Source organism: Sceloporus occidentalis, unplaced genomic scaffold, assembly GCF_023333645.1.
Source record: "Sceloporus occidentalis isolate IW3139 unplaced genomic scaffold, rSceOcc1.0.p SCAF_3, whole genome shotgun sequence".
Classification (NCBI taxonomy): Eukaryota; Metazoa; Chordata; class Lepidosauria; order Squamata; family Phrynosomatidae; genus Sceloporus; species Sceloporus occidentalis.
Genome location: NW_028316983.1, coordinates 104,625,407 through 104,643,589, shown reverse-complemented (window position 1 = coordinate 104,643,589; position 18,183 = coordinate 104,625,407). Strand labels below are relative to the sequence as shown.

Below are 18,183 nucleotides of genomic sequence, written 5' to 3'. Positions count from 1 at the left end.
CCTTCTCATTCATGCACATGTTTAGCTTTTAAAACTGAATCTCTACATCCTTTTCGAGGAATATTTTGACTGGATGGCTACATTTTACCTAATTCAGCAGCTCTCCAACTTGGTTTGAACTTATGTTGTTGATTCGGGAAATAAAATTAACCATACAGGACTGCAGGGCAAACAGATTTTTTGTTTTTTAAAAAAATGCCCCCCATGGGATAGCTTACCATATTATGGGGGTGTTACAAGATTTATGTCAAAAATGAGGCAAATACTCAAGAATGTTGTAACAAGATAAATATTCTTTTTATTTTGAATCATTTCCATTGAGATCTTGACTTATGCAAGTACAAACTCTTCTGTTCAACAGCATCATGTGCCAGGGAAGCAATACAGACAGAAAGTAATTGTGTGCTGTGTTTGTTGTTTGGTGTACTTCAGTCCTCCTCTTGTGATGAAGTAACATTCATGGCCTCTCTTTTATATTCCCTTGTTCAACTTCAGCCTTTTTCCCTATTTTCACATATATTTCTACAACACAGAAATATAACCATGTCAATTCCTGTCATTATCAACACCCCTGTGGCAACCATCTCATTGAATAATATACTACAGACCCAAGCCCAAGACACTTTGCTGCCTGACGCAGAGTAGCAAATGGTACCTATTGCTACCTGGGGTATTCAAATTATTTTGATAATTGAAGCAAAACAATTCCACAATCACACACTCTACAAAAATATACCCAGTTAAATAACCTTTTGCTGCTTTTTCATCACACTCACAATCTACTGCCTGAAGCACCTTCCTTGCCCTGTCTAATGGAAGGTCCAGCATGGTTATCCCCTATTGCTGCCATTCTTTCCTAGTAACATTTTACAAATCTAGCTCTCTTCATACAGAATGATGAAGCTAATACCCCTCTCAGCATTAGTAACCTTTGCATGTCTGTGATTATAGATCATTAGTTTGCATGCCTCCAGACTTCCTGTTTGTTTTCTTCTCTTTCTGCATCATTATGACCTGCAGTAATTTCCTTTCTTCTCTCTTTTACCTCCATTAGATCATATATTTGATTGTGCACAAGTAATTTGTACACACAATTACTTTTATATTATTTACAAAGATTATTACTTATTTCTTTGTTAGACCTTGTAGGGGTAGGTGTGGGACTGGTTGTTGTTCAGCTTCTGCCTTGCCAATTTGATTATTCTACCAGAGAAAGCAGAACTCTGCCACACATTTTTTAAAAACCTAGTTTAGAAATCATTTGTGTGAATTAAGACTGAGGCTCTGTCTGGAACATGTACAGCACAATTTTGTATACATCTACTCTGTAATAAGTTTCATTAAATTATATGGTACTTAGTCCCCTGTAAGTGGGCACAGAACTATGCCCTTAACAATGATGAAGATCTGAATTTCAATGTGAAATACACAAGCTGGGTTTTAACTTTGCCATTATTTAGTCAAGTTAACTGAAATCTGATATTGTACAGCAGCTGTCCAAGGGGATGGGCTCTGAGGATTTGTTCTGAAGGAGATTAATATGGTCTATGAACATTATTAGATTGCTCCACTAGCTTTCTAGGCAAGCACAGCAGTGTTACTCAGGACTTGATGAACCCAGATAGCTACATGTGTGGGTTAGTTCCTACATTTACAAATAGTGTGTTGGTTGGTTGAGTTATAAAATACCAATCATTATATCCTTGGCCTCTAAGTTCTGCCACTAGACAAACTAGAAATGTGTTATACAGGAAGTGTAGAATACTTTTGTGTAATCTCAATAAAACTTTTACTCCAAACTCAGATAAGTAGCACAAAAAGACTGTATGCATGAGGCTTAAACTGATCCAGAGCTGCAAACTAGATAAGGTTTCTGCTAAAGAAATCTACTCCTGTTACTATGAGCCCGCACAGACAGGTCAAAATAAAGCTGCTTTGGGTTACTTTGGAAGTATGCTGTTTAAATGCTGCATGTGTCCTAAGGTCCGAAAGCCATGCCATAGCCATGCTCCATTTCTAAGGACTGGAGTACAGCTTTGGCACAGCTTCTGGCCTCTTAAGATGTGTGTGTGACATTTAAACAGCATACCTCCAAAGTGACCCGAAGCAGCTTTATTTTGGCCTGTCTGTTTGGGCCCTATATAACCCAAACACACATGAGACATGTTAAACATGTTATGCTTTAGGATGTTTTAGAATTTTATACTTACCACTCAGCACCTATTGTCATTGTAAGAAGAAGAACCCTGAGATAAAAAAATACAAAATTAGGAGTGATTTTTCCATATATGTTAATTTTTACAATGTAATTTTATGGTATTCCAAAAGTATTAAGAATGTGAGGGATGGCTGGTTGGTTCAGACCAACATACCTAGGCTATAATTATAACAATGATTTATCAATATGTGAACAAGCCTTGAGGTCTTGAGTATGTCTAATCTCCCCTCCTCCAGCATGGCCATGAAGAAACTGAAAGCTGTTTCTTCCATGTTCCATAACCACCACTTCAATTGCATTTCACTGAAAGTTTAAGCTCTGGTTAAGCTTAAAACCATGGGCTGAAGTTTTTTGTTTGTTTGTTTGTTTGTTTGTTTCAGCAAACCATAATTAAGACTAATGTGTAATAGAGAGGAAATGGCAAAAGACCAACTCTGGGAATTTTTTCAAAGCAAGTGTGGTTACATCTTCTGCTAAAACCCTAGGACAATTGACAGACCCTTTTTGTGTTGGCAAGTGAAAGAAGTAATAACAAGGCTTTCATGTTTTACCATTATTTGTGAAAGATGAGCATACAAGAAGTTGAAAATAAGAAAAATAATTTCTAGATACTAGTACTAGTTCTTTAGGCTAAATATCCCTTTCTTTTCCCTGTTTCCCTGTTTTCCCTGAGGGGGAGAGAGGCCTGTTATGTTTTATTTTGACTTTGTATTGTACTTCCTGTTGTACACTGCTTTGATCTAATTTGGAAAAGCGGTATATAAATAAACATTATTATTATTATTATTATTATTATTATTATTATTATTATTATTATTATGGCTGATGTCAAAGAAGAGTCTGCTTTAGAAGCTGAACTGCAAAGTTCGAGGAAAATGTCACTATTCATAGAACTGTAACCATGCAGATTCTAAAAGACTGACTATAATCTTATGTACTACTACTCTTGGAAGGTTGCATAAACCCATACAGAGAGAGAAGGGTGGGAGAGTGATAGATTTACCACTTCTAAATTTACCAGTTTACCAAAAGTGAAGAATAACCATAATTTGTACAGGCTTGGAATTAATACTAAATTGCAGCTATATAAAAACTGAAGGAAAAGTATCTATTTGGGTCTTTTCCTTGCATCCTTACTGGAGGAGGAGACAAGAACAGTAAGGATACTGTCTTTAAGACTCAATCATCTACTGATAAGCCATAGTTTTTTTATATGTTTCAATGCAGCCATGTCCATTTTCTGAATATATCTCCCAAAAATTGCTTTAAGAACCATATACCATTTAACATGAAAACAATAAAATAAAGAAAGAGTCCAAACCTGGTTGCCGTAGGAAGATGCTTGGCCCTATGAAGGAACAAGAAATCAGTCACCACAGAGAAGTGCTGCTTCCAAAATAATTTTGCATCTCTTGTCTTGAGATGGTTTATGCAGGAAGTCCACAGAAAATGTGAGATGCAACATCAAATCATATTGGCTCAAATTTATGGCCATGGTTTAACTTTTCTCTCTTAAAGGAATACTGTATATTAACAAACAGTGCAGATTTATATGAACAAAGTTGGTTGGGAAACACTGGCCCTGTTTACATGGGCCATTTAAACTGGTTTCCCCTCGCTCTCATGTCTCCCATTCTTCAGAGTCAAAGCCCTGATTTGAGTGCAGACTGTCTTCACATTGTTAGTCCGGTTTTGCATCAAATCCAACCCATCCTGCCCTTAAACGAGTTTTAAAAGACTGACTTTTTGCTCCAAATTTTCTAGGAAAATCTGGAGTACTGTGGAGTAATGTGAGACAACACTTTACACATGTGTCCCACTGTGCCACCTGGCACTGCCACCACTCTCTCTGAGAGCACAACAAGGCACCCAGCCATGTGATTCATGCTGGGCACCTAGTTTCTGACTTCAGAGGGGGTGACTTCTGCCACCAGTGGCACCTCCAGGTGGCACAGCAGAACACATGTGTAGCCAGCCACTCACTGTTAATCTGGAGTGCAGAGGCAATGGGGGGATTTGTGGCAACTTCAGTACCAGACTAGTCCAGGAGCAGTCCATAGTATTCTGGTCAGTGTAGACTTGGCCATTGTCTCTCACATGAAAGATACTGTGAGAATATAAAATCTGTACATCTCCTAACTGTGAAGAAATAGCAAAAGGAAAGAGAGCCTACCCGGTTGCTGTAACTGCTTTGTGAAGAAGATCCCTGTGAAGATTAAAACCAAAGAAATCTGTTACCACTATTGCTATTGCCTTAAAAATTCTTTGAATCTAATTCAATAGGCCAAGTCCATGCTTGTTCAGATTTGTGGGCATGTGCTGAATTTCTGCAATTGCTTTCTACATTACTTTGTAAATATTAATATTGGATAGTTATATAAAGAACGTGTGTTTGTATGGATTTGCTGCATTGTAAGAGTAAGCCTAGAAAGCCTCTGGCATGGCCATGAGATGGGAAACTTTTCCTTCCATTTTCTGTTGTCACAGTTTGCTGGTACATGCAAAGCCTAAGTTATAGTTAGTCTTAGCTATGATTTATTGAAACAAGACAACTTTATGAAGTGTGATAGACCCAGATGACACACAGATTTAATCTGTCACATGGAGGATTTAATTTTCCCCTTCGCTCTTTTAGCCATACCTTTTTCACCTAAGAAAAGAAATTTCCACCATCTTTGATCACTGACCTGAGATAGTGACATTCCTTTGCCTACTCTGAGCCAGCACTTCCTGGTCAGAAGTGCTGGATGAGAGGTATCTTGCTCCTCTTTTCCTTTTCTGGTTGGGGAAGCTTGTCTCACAGCTTTGAGTGGAAACCCAAGATGTCAGGAGGAATAAAAATGCAATCCAGCCCCTACTTCAAAATCATCCCCTACCCTTACATGTACATGTTGCATAGTCCAGGGACGTAGCCAGGATTTTGGGAAGGGGGGATCCAGACTAAGTGCCACCATTTTGAGAGGCTAAGAGCCTCCCAAGACACAAAATGTAGGGAAAATGTAGGACACGATGCACAACAAAATGTAGGACAAATTGTAGGACGTTCAAAAATGGAGAACACACCCAACTAAAAGCCAAAAACATTAATAAAAACAATATAAATTCATGTTTCTCAGTCATGCTCAAAATGGAGAACATTGTGACATTCTTCCTGGATAGGAGGTTGGGATATAGCTTTGTGTGTTAGACTAGGAGGAACTTCCTGAGAGTAAGGGCTGTTCAAGAGTGGAACACACTCCTTCCTCGGAGTGCAGCAGAGTCTCCTTCTTTGGGGGCTGTCTTTAAGCAGAGGCTGGATGGCCATCTGTCAATGGGGATGTTTTGATTGAGAGTTCCTGCATGACAGAATAAAGGGGTTGGACTGGGTGGCCCTTGCAGTCTCTTCCAACTCTACGATTCTATGACTCTGGAGACCAGGATTCGATGAAAATCTGATTCTCTCCAACAGAGAAGGCTTACATGGGGCACATGTCAATGACATGGCTCATGCACCATGTCCAAATGGTGCGGCACACAAGGGACATCACAGTGCTTGTCACACTCTCTCAGCCTTAAGGGAAGGTGAAGGCAAATCCCCTCTGAACAAATCTTCCAAGAAAACCATTGGGCAAGTCACACTCTCTCAGCCTCAAAGGATGATAAAGTCAAACCCTCTCGGAACAAACCTCCCAAGAAAACCTCTTGAAGGCGCACACTCGCACACACCCAAGTCACCAAAAGCAGACTCTCTGAACAAACCAAGAAAACCCACTAGGCAAGTAAATCACACACTCTCAGCCTCAAGGAAAGGCTGGCAAAGGCAAACTCACTGAACAAACCAAGAAGACCCACTAGGCAAGTAAGTCACACACTCTCAGCCTCAAGGAAACACTGGCAAAGGCAAATACTCTGAACAAACCAGGATGTTTTAAAATCCCTCATGGGCAGAAATGTAGGACGTGTCCTGGATAAAGGAGGATGCCTGGTCACCCTGATAAAATGGAGGATGTTTTGACATTGCTCCTGGGCTGAAATGTGTGCCGTATCCTGGATAAAGGAGGACGTGTGTCTTCCTACCAAAAATGGAAGACATTTTTACATTCATCCAGGCCAGAAGGTTGAAACATAGGACACGTCCTATAAAAGGAGGACATCTGCTCACCTTACAAAAAATGAGGACTTTTGAAATTCCTTCTGGGCAGAAGTCTGAAATGTAGGATGTGTCCTATAAAAGGAGGCCAGGAAAGATCCAAGCCTCGATATCTGGACCCCAAAACATACTCTAACTCCCAGAATTCCATAGCCAGGAGCCAGAAAAGAGCCAAGCCTCAATATCTGGACCCCAAAACATACTCTAACTCCCAGAATTCCATAGCCAGGAGCCAGAAAAGAGCCAAGCCTCAATATCTGGACCCCAGAACATACTCTAACTCCCAGAATTCCATAGCCAGGAGCCAGAAAAGAGCCAAGCCTCGATATCTGGACCCCAAAACATACTCTAACTCCCAGAATTCCATAGCCAGGAGCTAGAAAAGAGTTAAAGCACTGCCCAACCTGCTTATTTCTTTAGTGTGGATGCAGCCTGATGCAGCTTCTCCTCCCTCCCTCCCTCTCCCCCAGGGCTTCCTCCTCAGGCACCTCCTCCTCAGGCCCTGCAAAAGTGCACTCCTCCTGGCTTTGCCAGGGCTGGAAGAAGAGAAAAGGGTGCTTGTTGGACGCAGCCCCAAACAAACGCCAGGGAGCCACTTCTGCTCCTCCTGAAGCCTAGAGGAGAGCAAGTAGCGTACTCCCTGGCCTTTGTTTGGGGCTGAGCCCCCTTTTCTCTCCTCTTGCTAAGAGGGGGGGGGGGGGTCCAGACTCCAGAAACCCCCCCCCCTCTTAGCTACGTCCCTGCATAGTCTGAAGTTGGTTTATTTCAATAAACTTTAGTTTAGTGCAACCACATTTTACATGCATCCAGATTAAAAATGCCTAGGTAAAAATGTTAATCTGAGAGCTAGCTAAAAATGGAAGAAAAATTTTAAAGTACATAGAAGTATTAAAAGAATGGGGGCTATAATGCTGACAGACCAGTTTATAATGTGAAAGCAAAAATCCTTTTCCTTCTCCTATCTCATGCCCTTGAACTTTTAAAAACCTGGGTTGCTAAAAAGTCACATTATTTTGTAGCAAATAATAAATAAAGTGAAATGGAACCTACCGGATTGCAACCATTGCTGTTGCCTTGATACTGAGAATTGCCCTAAGGAGAACAAACAGGGTAAGGACTTTAAAAAATATTTCATAGAACTCACTACATTTCAGAAACACAATATTTAGAAACTTTTTGGAGCCATTCACAATGTGGATGATGTTTTGCCATTTGTCACAGTAGTTAAAAACAAATTTGAAAACGGAATTTCAGGACAGTTTCTGAGAGGTTTCCCTGTGGTTGCCCCATTAAGATGTTGGGAGATGTGCAACAGCTCAGTACGCCTGAGAACTATCCAGAAGAATATTTACTTGTTTGTTTTAATACCAAATTTTAATGAACATTTTTGACCATGTCCCCCAGTTGTGTGAGGTTCTTACATCATCAAAATGGAAAGAAAAGGCCCAGGGAAATGTACCAACCTGATTACTGTAGGAAGATGCTTGGCCCTGAGAAAGAACAAGATATCAGTCACCACACAGAATTTGGTTCTACTTCTTTTGCTAAAGAAGGTCTACAAAAGATCTGGATTCAATGCACCACTACGTCAAGTCTACACTGGCTCAAATGCATGAGAATGTTTTGAATTTAATAAACACTCAGGTAATATATGAACAAGGTCAGTGCTTCTCACATACAGGATAAGACTATGTCTATATAGTATGATGTAACAGCAAAATCAACAATGTAAGGAAATAGACCCTACCTGGTTGTTGTAAGAGCTTTGTGAAGAAGAGGAAGAAGAAGAGGAGAAAGAGGCTTGGTCCTGTGAGGAAACAAATGAACAATCACTGCATGGAACTGTTGCTGTCTTATCTTTTGTGAATGGAAAATATATGCCCACAGTTACAAAGGAAACAAAATTCTAGATGCTGTAGATGTTATCTTCTGCATGGAGGTTTGCATGGAATTTGTGATGGATGTGATACCTGTCAGCAAAGGGAATGGTTTTGGAGAGTTACAGAACATGTCATTTTGAGTAGAGAGAGATCTGTGTTGTCCACACAGTATTGTTAGTAGGCTCTCAGCAAAACAAGCATTTCTGTGGACAAATAGAGTCACTTCTATTTACAAATATCCTTGATATCCCTGGTTATACTTGTGTCTTCCTGGAGGATTAGGCTGGCACTTCTGCGCTACCATTAGAAGTCCCTCTTAATAGCTTCTAGAAGCAAAGCCACCAATATATATGTCTCTGAAAAAAGCAGATTCAGAGGGGGCACCTTCGGAAGAAGATAAGATCCAGGCAGTCTGGTGAATTGAGCCATGGAGTACCTCTAAAAGTGTAGTGCTTGGAAACCCCAGATGATCACTTGCTCTGAGAGGAATCTGACTTTTTATGTGTGTAAGGACAGTGAATTTTATCTGCTATAAATGCTTGTTGTGTCCATTAATTGTCAATAACATATTTTTTTGCAGCAATGGCATGTGCCAGTCTTGGAATCATATGAATCTCCTGGGGTGACATGGACTGACTCTACTCCCAGCTCAGAACAGAATTGCACATCCCCATCTTTTGCCAGATTCCACACCCTTTTATTGAAGATGACATGGGTATTCCCTGCACCAAAAATGTGCTCACCACATTTTAAAAACTAAACATTACACATCACATTATTAAAAGCAAATATCAAAAAAGATTTCCCATTATTGACTCTGCAGTCATATGAATGATCCAATTCAGGGCTGGCAACTTCTTGGGGTTCAAGGTCAAGACTGGATGCCTACAACAAGCCACAAAGGTTGCTCACACAGCAACATCATTTTGGCTGACACCCTCAAAATCCAGCAGCAAGCTCAGCAGTTCTCAACATTGTGGGAGACTGCCATAGCCACATGAGCAGGACATAGTGTCCTTCTGGAAAAGAAAGACACAAAGAATACCCTTCCTTCCTTCCTTCCTTCCTTCCTTCCTTCCTTCCTTCCTTCCTTCCTTCCTTTGCAGTGTCACTGTTGCCAATTTGATTCTGTTGGCAGCTGCAACTAAAAATCAATGGCCTCAGCAAGGATAATTCAGCAACAGAGCCCTGTTTTATCAAATATGATACTGCCATTTTATAAGTGGGGACCAGGAGCTGTGATTCTGTGCAAAGAAATGGCATTCTGTACAGAGAAGGGAATGAAGGGTTCTGAATTCTTCTTCACCTTACAATTTTCACATGGAAGCTAAGCCACCTATGCCCCCCACCAGCCAAGTTCCAAAGCATCTGTCAGGGGTAAGACCTACTGAGACAGAGGTTGCATCCGCACCACAGAAGTAATCCAGTTTGACACCACTTTAATTGCCATGGCTCAATGCTATGGAATTCAAGGAATTATAGTTTGTTGTGGCACCAGAACTCTCTAACAGAAGGCTAAATGTCTCACAAAACTACAGCTCCCAGAATTCCATAGCACTGAGCCATGGCAGTTAAAGTGGTGTTAAAATGGATTATTTCTGCAGTGCAGATGCAGCCAGTGAAGGCGAAGAAAAGGATTCTCTTATTATTATTATTTGTGTTCTCATAGTTTATCCCTATGTGATGTAATTTGTGTTTTGGCGACTATTTGCATCAAGTCCCATCTTAAAACTAGACATTCTTTTGCAATAAATATTTAAGTGAACTGAAATAAGAGGTTTACCTGATTGCAGGGATTGCTGTCATACGTTGTCCCCTGTGTAAAAGAAAGGGTTTTTCTTGTTATTGTTGTGGGAGTACACTGGTATTTGTCCTTTCAGTCCAATGTTTATTCTTTAAATTCCTAGATAATTGATTCTAGGCCCATCTGAGATCAGGCCTTAAGACCAGTGTTTGGGTCAAATGTAGTGGGAACCACACTCCGCTGTTGAATCAATCCAGTGATTCAGATTGCACGCTGATTTATCTGTAAGTTGAAATGAAGCCTCAATACACACAAACAAATACAGAATTAACTACAGGGTCAGGCAGACTTTGTTTTTCTGCTAGAACCTCACAATCCACAAGTGAATGCAAAAGATACCCAGATTAAAGAACTCTGAAGCTAGAATTTTTAAAGAAGAAAATGCTAGTCCTAGTGCTTTATGTGGCTGTCATAGCCCTTCCACACAGGCATCTACTCCTGGCTACCACAATCTTTCTTCAGCTGCAATGCCACTGCAGAATTAATGCACTTTGACACCACTTTAACTGCTATGGCTCAATGCTATGGAATTCTAGGATTTGTACTGTTGTGGGATGTTTAGTCTTCTCTGTGAGAGTGCCACAACAAACTACAAATCCCAGGATTCACTAGAATGGAGTCATGACAGTTAAAGCAGTGTCAAACTGCACTAATTCCGCAGTGTGGCAGCAACCTTCATAGCGGCAATATGAGTTAGGATACTGTGGCTAAAATAAATCCCTGGTGATCTACCAACAGATTGAGATCAACCTTCTACCCCACTCTTGAATTATATTTATTGTCCTAGTGATGGATAACTCTTATACCTAAATGTGACATATTTGTTCCAACAGAAAAATGTAAAAACTAAAAATCTAACAAATATTAATAATTAATATATTTGTGCTACCTATCAGTTCTTTTAGTGCAGCAATAAATGACAGATTCTTCCTGTAGTACATATATTTTTTTAAAAAATTGCTTAGAGATACCCTTCTTTTCAAATTGTTCTGTTACCAGACAACAACTACAGATGTAATTTTGAAATAAACAGTCAAATAAAAGGAACACACCTGACCACATGAGCTGCCTCTGTTTGAATAGGATCCACCCTGTTTTACAAACAAATAAACAAGAAAATTGTGGTTTTCTTTCTTGTCAAATGTTTAACAATCTAAAAATTTAAAGAATTCACCTGAAAATAATTAAGCAATGTAATCATGCAGCAATAAAATGTTTTCTTAAATTGCCCTGTGAATCATTAACATAAAAACCTGCTCAAGATATATATAAAAAACAAAACAAAAAACCCTAACTCTTTGAGTACGAAGTTTGTCAAGAAATTTAAAAAATGTATTATTTATTCATGATAATCTGGTTAAACTAAATGAATAAATAAAGCATCTGGACACATCTTGGCCGAGGTTGGAGTGACAGAAGAAGAAAGATCCCTTCCTCACACATCACCCCATTTTGTATTCTTGCACACACACCTGATCTTCTTAACAAAATAACTCAGATAAAACATAGGATTCCTAGATTTTCATAATCTGTGCAATTATCCCAGGAAGGCCAACTACATTACAAGTTTAAGATGACATTAATAGTCACTCCCATTTTCCAGGGAATCATGGGAAGTGTGATTTTATAGGGGAGGAAGGAGGGCGGCACTTTCATTCAGTTCCCAGCATTCTTTGGAAAAAAGCCATGGCAGTAGAGGAAAGATACTCTGCCCACTGCATATGCCTATCTTACCTGCGTGCCATAGGAGCTGCCACTCTGTGAGCCTGAAGACTGGCCCTGCAAAGAAATATAGAAATCAGCTATGAAAGTTCCCATGTAGTGGTTCCTGGTTCCACCTTGAAGCAAAGGTCTGTATATACTCTTGTATAAATCTAGAAATTTTAGTCAAAAATTGACCCCAAAAAACCTGAGTTAACTTATGACGGGTCAATATAAGTAGTGTATTTAATTTTGTAAGTTCTTTTGCATTGTTTTCCTTTGCTTCATCTTTTAGACCGGTATAAAAATAAAGCATATTATTATTATTATTATTATTATTATTATTATTATTATTAGATCCTTTGTTACATGTCCATAAGTTTCATCTTTGACTTATCCATGGGTCATATCAGAACCCATCATTTTGGCCCCACAACCTGACCTCGACTTATACATGAGGTCGACTTATAGTCGAGTATATATGGTATATGATAAGCCCGATAAATGTAGCAGGTGTCAGCTTCGTTGAAGATGCTTTAAAAAATTTTTTAATGGTGTCACTACTCTACTGCCACTGAGAACATGGGGACTGAATGACAACTCCAATAATGCCATTTGTTATCACATAAACCCCTACCCCTATTCCCCATGGTAAGCTCCTTGACTAGGATGGCTTGGTAAGGAGGGGAGAATCAGGAACTAAGTATAGTGTGGGAGTGTTGGATTCATCCCCCTCAAGCATACTGTTGAGCACTGAATTGACCCAAATGGATTCAGTCTTTAAAGGGGCCACTTAGTTTTAGGACCACCATTTATTCTGGGATAAGGCAAACTTTTTTTCTTGCCAATCCCTATCAATGTGTAATTGTTAATCAAAAGGACTGGCTTTAATATTATGCAGGTACCCACTTCAGGCAAACGATTTTGGGTATTACAAAAGGAGAATCAACTGTTGCTTATTTAATGTGTTGATACATCTGAATAACTTGACTGGCTTTGGTTACGATGCATCTTGAGAGGAGGGAGAAGATGCAATTTGCTGCTGTTCATTAGGCAGCAAAAAATACTGAGCCATCCCTGTTAACTCATCTTTCGGTGACGTTTTGTTTCAGAAAGTAGCCAACAACTGATTATACAAATGAGAAAGGATGTTTACCTGTATGCCATAGGAGCTGCTACTCTGAGAACCTGAAGGCTGGCCCTGTTGTTAAAAGAAACAGACCTCCTATTCATTAACAACAACATTTCCATCATCAGTAAACTCTTCCTCTTGATTAGACACTGGGACTAGAATGCTGTCTTCTGAGAAATGTTATAGTCATTGGACTCTGATGGGATGAAACATCTCCTTGAAATTTTAGATCTAGGTGTGGGAACCACAAATTGGAAATTTTGCTTTTCTGGATTACAACTGCTAGGATCACCCTACAAGTGTGCCCTTGTCACCCTCCTAACTGGAAGATTATGGCAGCTGTAGTCCAAAAAATCCCAGAATCTTGGTGGGGACACATTGCCTACAGTCTTAAAACCAGGGAGGATTTAAACTCCTTGCCCATAATCACAAATGTGACTTTCCTCAGTGGCTGTTTAAACTGTAGAAGACTTGGAAAGTAACTATGACTTAATGATGACTGTGGAGTAGACAGATTAAAATCTATCAAAATACACTGAGAATGGCTTGTTTTATATATTGTATTTATTTATTTATTTATTAGTTACATTTAGAGCCTACTTTTTCTCCAATGAGTTCAATCAATCAATTTTCCATTTCAACACACTGAGGTCAAAGAAGCAATAAGTTGCTAGATTGTACATCCCATTTTTAAATTGTAAATCCCATTTTGGGAGAAAGGTGGGATATAAATCCCCTAAATAAATAAATAGAAAATAAATACATATTGGTTACCTGAATAGTAATCCGGACAGTTTCTGATGAACCGCTTTGAGTTCTTGAGCCCTATACAGATAGAATGAAGGTGGAGGGGAGCGTCAGTTTGTTTATTCCAAAATTATATTACCAAAGTGACTTTATAAAAAGTAAAATCATCCAAATGATGGTCAAATATTAAAATATGAAGAAATAATCTAAGAGCACAACAGTTAAATCATACAACACAGGCTGTACAGAATGACTATGATAGGCCTTTGCAACTATTTATATAGAGACCCTTTCTGTAGCTGTAATGGTGGGGGGATTAGATCAAAAAAGGAAACATATGCTCTTCTGGGTTACTTAAACAGATGATGGACCAGCCTTTCCCAATTATGTTGGATTTTTGTTGTACCTTTAAATTGTTTCTGACTTATGGCAACACTAAGTCAAACCTATCATGGGGCTTTCTTGGCAAGTTTCCTCACAAGGGTTTGCCATTGCCATCCTGCGAGGCTAGGAAAGTTTGACTTGCCCAAGGTCACCAAGTGAGCTTATACGGCCAAAAATTGTTGGACTACAACTCTCATAATCCACAGCACAGTTGGTTGGGAGGTGGGAGGTGGAACTTGTAGTCCAACACATCCAGAGAGTATATGGTTAGGGAAGCCTTCATCAGATGTCATCTCTGATATTACAATTAGACGAATACGAATATAAGAAGTATTTGAGCAATACTGAATTTAAGAAAGGAACGATATGCCCACTTATTCTTTAAATTTTATTAGAAAGAAGAGGGGGATGCTTACCTGACCATATACAGAGCTGCTGCTTGATGAAAATTTTCCACTCTAAAAAAAGAAAAGAAATGAAAAGAAAAATGATTGAGATTATGATTATGACTGAGCTACAAGATCAAAATCCAGAATGATTCATAGGCAAGTCTTACATCACTTTTTAAATTCTCTCATTTGGTTAATGTTACAATATTATAACTATAACACAGAAGTATAAGTGCATTAGACATCATTTTAGGTCACAATGGTAATTAGAAGGTGACCTTTCAAATCCTTTAGTTATATGAAATAATTGAGGACATAAAACAGGGTCTTCTCAATCTGGCTCCAGTTTTCTGAAATTCCTTGCCTAAAAGGGTCTGAGATGAAAATGTTCGTGTGTGTGTGTGTGTGTGTGTGTGTGTATTTGCACCTGCATGATGGGCAATGGGATGGAGTACATCTTGCCTCAGAGTTAGATAGATCTTCAAGGTTTGCAGTGAATTTTGGCATGGGGAGGAGAGTATAAAACCATGTGTATTCTTGAAAAATGTAAAATACTAAGTTCTGGAAATAATTTCGATAATTTCTTGATGTTTACCGAAATTACTCTTTTCATATCTCCCAAGACTTGCTGTAGAGCTTAGTGTCCCTTGCATTATAAATTCACACTTTTGTGAGATTTGTGGTATGTTTCTCACCCACAAAGTCATGGTTTACACATTTTAAAAATGTCACCAGATAGAAAGAAGTACAACTGAAAAATATACACAAAAATACTATAGTCAATAGTGAAAATGTGTACAAAAATCAGTATATTAGATTAAGTGCATGAATAAATGCACATGAAAAATCAATATGAATATCCATGCAGGAAGAGGAAACTCAAGATTTTCAACCTGATATGAACAAATGATGAAATGAGATAAAGATGGGATTTGGAGAAATGCAATGAAATAGTGACTGAGAGTTATTAAAAATGTATACATTTGGAAAATACTCCCAAAGATGCTTCACTCAATGGAAAAATTTATGCAGAAATACATGCTAAAAATATGCATGGGGGGGGGGGGGGCACACAATTTTTTCCTGTATGGAATTAGGATACTATAAAGATATCAGTCGGTTTCAGTAGGAAATGCAACAAAAATGAAACAGGAGACATTTTTACATTCTGAGAGCCTGCCAGAACTTGAAGCTATAAAAACTCAGACAAATGTGTTTTCATTCACATAGGCATGTGATGGCACACTGTGACTGAGTGATTTTTACAGTTCCCCTTCTAAAGCACAGCACATCCCTTGATATTTGCTATGGAAAGGCATAACTAATTATTCTTTGATATCTGACATGGAAAGGTTAAGCTATGTATACCTGTGCACCAAAGGAACTGCTACTCTGTGAGACTGACGGCTGGCCCAGCTGCAAAGGAAAACATATATCAGCCATGCTTTTGTGAATCAAGTTTTTTAATTAACAGCATTTTGTTTCAGGAATCCATCAACATTAGATACAAAGTGTGCCATGTCAAGGGAAAGTTAGGCACAGTTGTATCTGATAAGAAAGAAGAACCCAGAATGGAAAGGTTTTGTTTAGAGATTTTTTTTATAAACTTAAGATGAAAAGGCAAAATAATAATGCAAAAAATATTAATGCATATACAGAAAACCTGGCAGATGTAGAGTATATTCAGAATGAATTCCTCTTTTTCACTGCAAGTTACTGTCTTAAAAAAAACAATGAGGCTTACCTGGTTACAAACCCGGATATTATAGGAAGATGAACTCTAAAAAGAAGCAAGAATAATTATTTTTGTTGAGAAACAAGTTATCTGACTGAAACTTCTCCTGACACATGCAAATAATGGTATTTATATAACAATAGGTATGGCATTGACTTGAAGATCATAATGACAAAGAAAGGTGGCCTTTCTTTTTAAACTTGAATCTCAAGATCAGCAAATAAAACTTATTTTTAGTATTAATGGGTGTCCTTGGGGATTGAGCCTTGGCTAGTGATATCCTAGGAGTTTATCACACAAGGGGAAATCGGGGGTTTAAACAAGCATTTTCCTGGGACAGTAGCATGATTGCAGTGAAGATTTTCACACACATCACAATTAGAGAGGACTTATCCCAGAACATTCCTGGTTCTTCTTGGGATAAGTCCTTTCTAATTGCAATCTCATGTGAAAATCTTTACCATGATCACGCAACTGTCCCACAACTGTCCCAGGAAAATGCCTGTTTAAATCCCCGATTTTCCCCTTGTGATAAACTCCCTAATCATTCCTGCTGAGTTTAAAAGAGCGTGTTTTTTCCTTCCCACCTGCTGTCTCCTATTCAACCACTAAATCTGCTCTGAAGAAGTAGGGGTCTCTCAGAGGAGAACTGGGGAGGCTGGTGGAAAGAGAGGAGGAACAAACACCACTACAGAAATAGTAATCTGCTTCTACATTGATGCAATTTGCCCCTCATTTTAAAGACAGCCACTGGTATCATTAAGTTGCTGAGAAGGCCATACAAACACTTTTACAAATTAAATTTACTCAGCATTTTTACAAATGATAATAAAAGCCCAGCTCAGCTCCCTGCAAAAGGAACAGGAGCCACTATACTCATCTATGAGAATCAGCCAGAGCAGATTCCAATATATCATGGTCCATGCACTTACGCTCCTTTGTGGTGAAACACATATGGCCACAGAGGGGGAAAAGATGAGCATTGATGTCATGGAGGGCCTCAAAGCATGGTTCTTTCACCCACAGACAGCCCACTGGCTGTAAATGCTTCTGGGTCAGCCCTGAGTTTTAGGCCAGGCTAGATCCAGCTTTTGACTCAATATCCCTAGGTTTTGCTGACACTTAAACCAGTCCCTACATGTTGGAGCTGAGGGGAAAGGGCCTTCCTGCTTATGTTTCCTGACAAATGGTTTACAGAGACATGTTGCTTTTGATCCTAAAGGCAGCTTCATCCTTGGTGATTTTGCCTAAACTCCTTTTAAAGCTAAGTTTGAAGTTATTCATCACTATATCTCATGGTAGTAAATGCCATAATTTAACTTTGCACTCTGTGTGTGAAGAAGTGCTCCTTTTTACCTGTCCTGAAATAATTTCTCACATTTAGCATTCACAGGATGACCTTCACTGATCAGGTTTTACCATAACAGAAGAGAAACTATAATATAATAACATTGTGGAGCTTGCTTTCAAAAAGGTTCACTCACCTTATCACAAGCTGGGCTGCCTTGTCCCCCCTGTGAAGAAAATACAGAAATCAGGCAACCAGTTATTTATTTAGTTATTTATTTTACCAACTATATATTTCAGTGTTATATTCTTCCAAAACAAACATATTCCTCCCCTTCAACATAAAAAGAAAGAAAGAAAGAAAGAAAGAAAGAAAGAAAGAAAGAAGAGGGGAAATGAGTCTTGTGGCACCTTTGATACCAAATTATTTATTTTACCATGAGCCTTCATTGATTACAATCCACCCCGTTAAAACAAATATAACAGTCAATCCTCAAGTATAAAGGCACAATTACATAGCTGAGAGATGGAATTAGAGTAGAGTTGGATTAAAAATGGACAATTCTGGCATCTGTAGGCTGTATCCCATTGGGATACATTCATACATTGCAATCTGTTAATAGATGTTTGCACAGAGACAATGGCTTCTTAATACACTATATAAGCTGGTTTTCATTAAAGTAGTGTATATGAAGGGGGAAGTCTTTCTTGGGGAAAGACTATGTCTTGATCAGAACCAGATTTCCAGAAAGCATAATGTTTTGCTTTTGTATGTCA

At 38.8% G+C, this 18,183-nt stretch overlaps 1 protein-coding gene across 1 annotated transcript in view; it reads right to left on the bottom strand.

Moving 5' to 3' along the window:
* Positions 1-323: 323 nt before the first annotated feature.
* LOC149316522 (uncharacterized) overlaps positions 324-18,183 on the bottom strand; it is a 42,873-nt gene continuing 25,013 nt past the window's right edge. Inside the window, exons 17-32 of the mRNA XM_089518721.1 lie at positions 17,604-17,633; positions 16,129-16,164; positions 15,753-15,800; positions 14,412-14,453; positions 13,639-13,689; positions 12,889-12,933; positions 11,766-11,810; positions 11,084-11,122; positions 10,011-10,043; positions 8,095-8,154; positions 7,811-7,837; positions 7,398-7,439; positions 4,392-4,424; positions 3,540-3,566; positions 2,211-2,246; positions 324-522 (exon numbers count right to left, since the gene is read on the bottom strand). Coding sequence (XP_089374847.1) covers positions 2,214-2,246; positions 3,540-3,566; positions 4,392-4,424; positions 7,398-7,439; positions 7,811-7,837; positions 8,095-8,154; positions 10,011-10,043; positions 11,084-11,122; positions 11,766-11,810; positions 12,889-12,933; positions 13,639-13,689; positions 14,412-14,453; positions 15,753-15,800; positions 16,129-16,164; positions 17,604-17,633 — 591 coding nt within the window. The 3' untranslated portion in view covers positions 324-522; positions 2,211-2,213. The remainder of the gene's footprint in view (positions 523-2,210; positions 2,247-3,539; positions 3,567-4,391; positions 4,425-7,397; positions 7,440-7,810; positions 7,838-8,094; positions 8,155-10,010; positions 10,044-11,083; positions 11,123-11,765; positions 11,811-12,888; positions 12,934-13,638; positions 13,690-14,411; positions 14,454-15,752; positions 15,801-16,128; positions 16,165-17,603; positions 17,634-18,183) is intronic.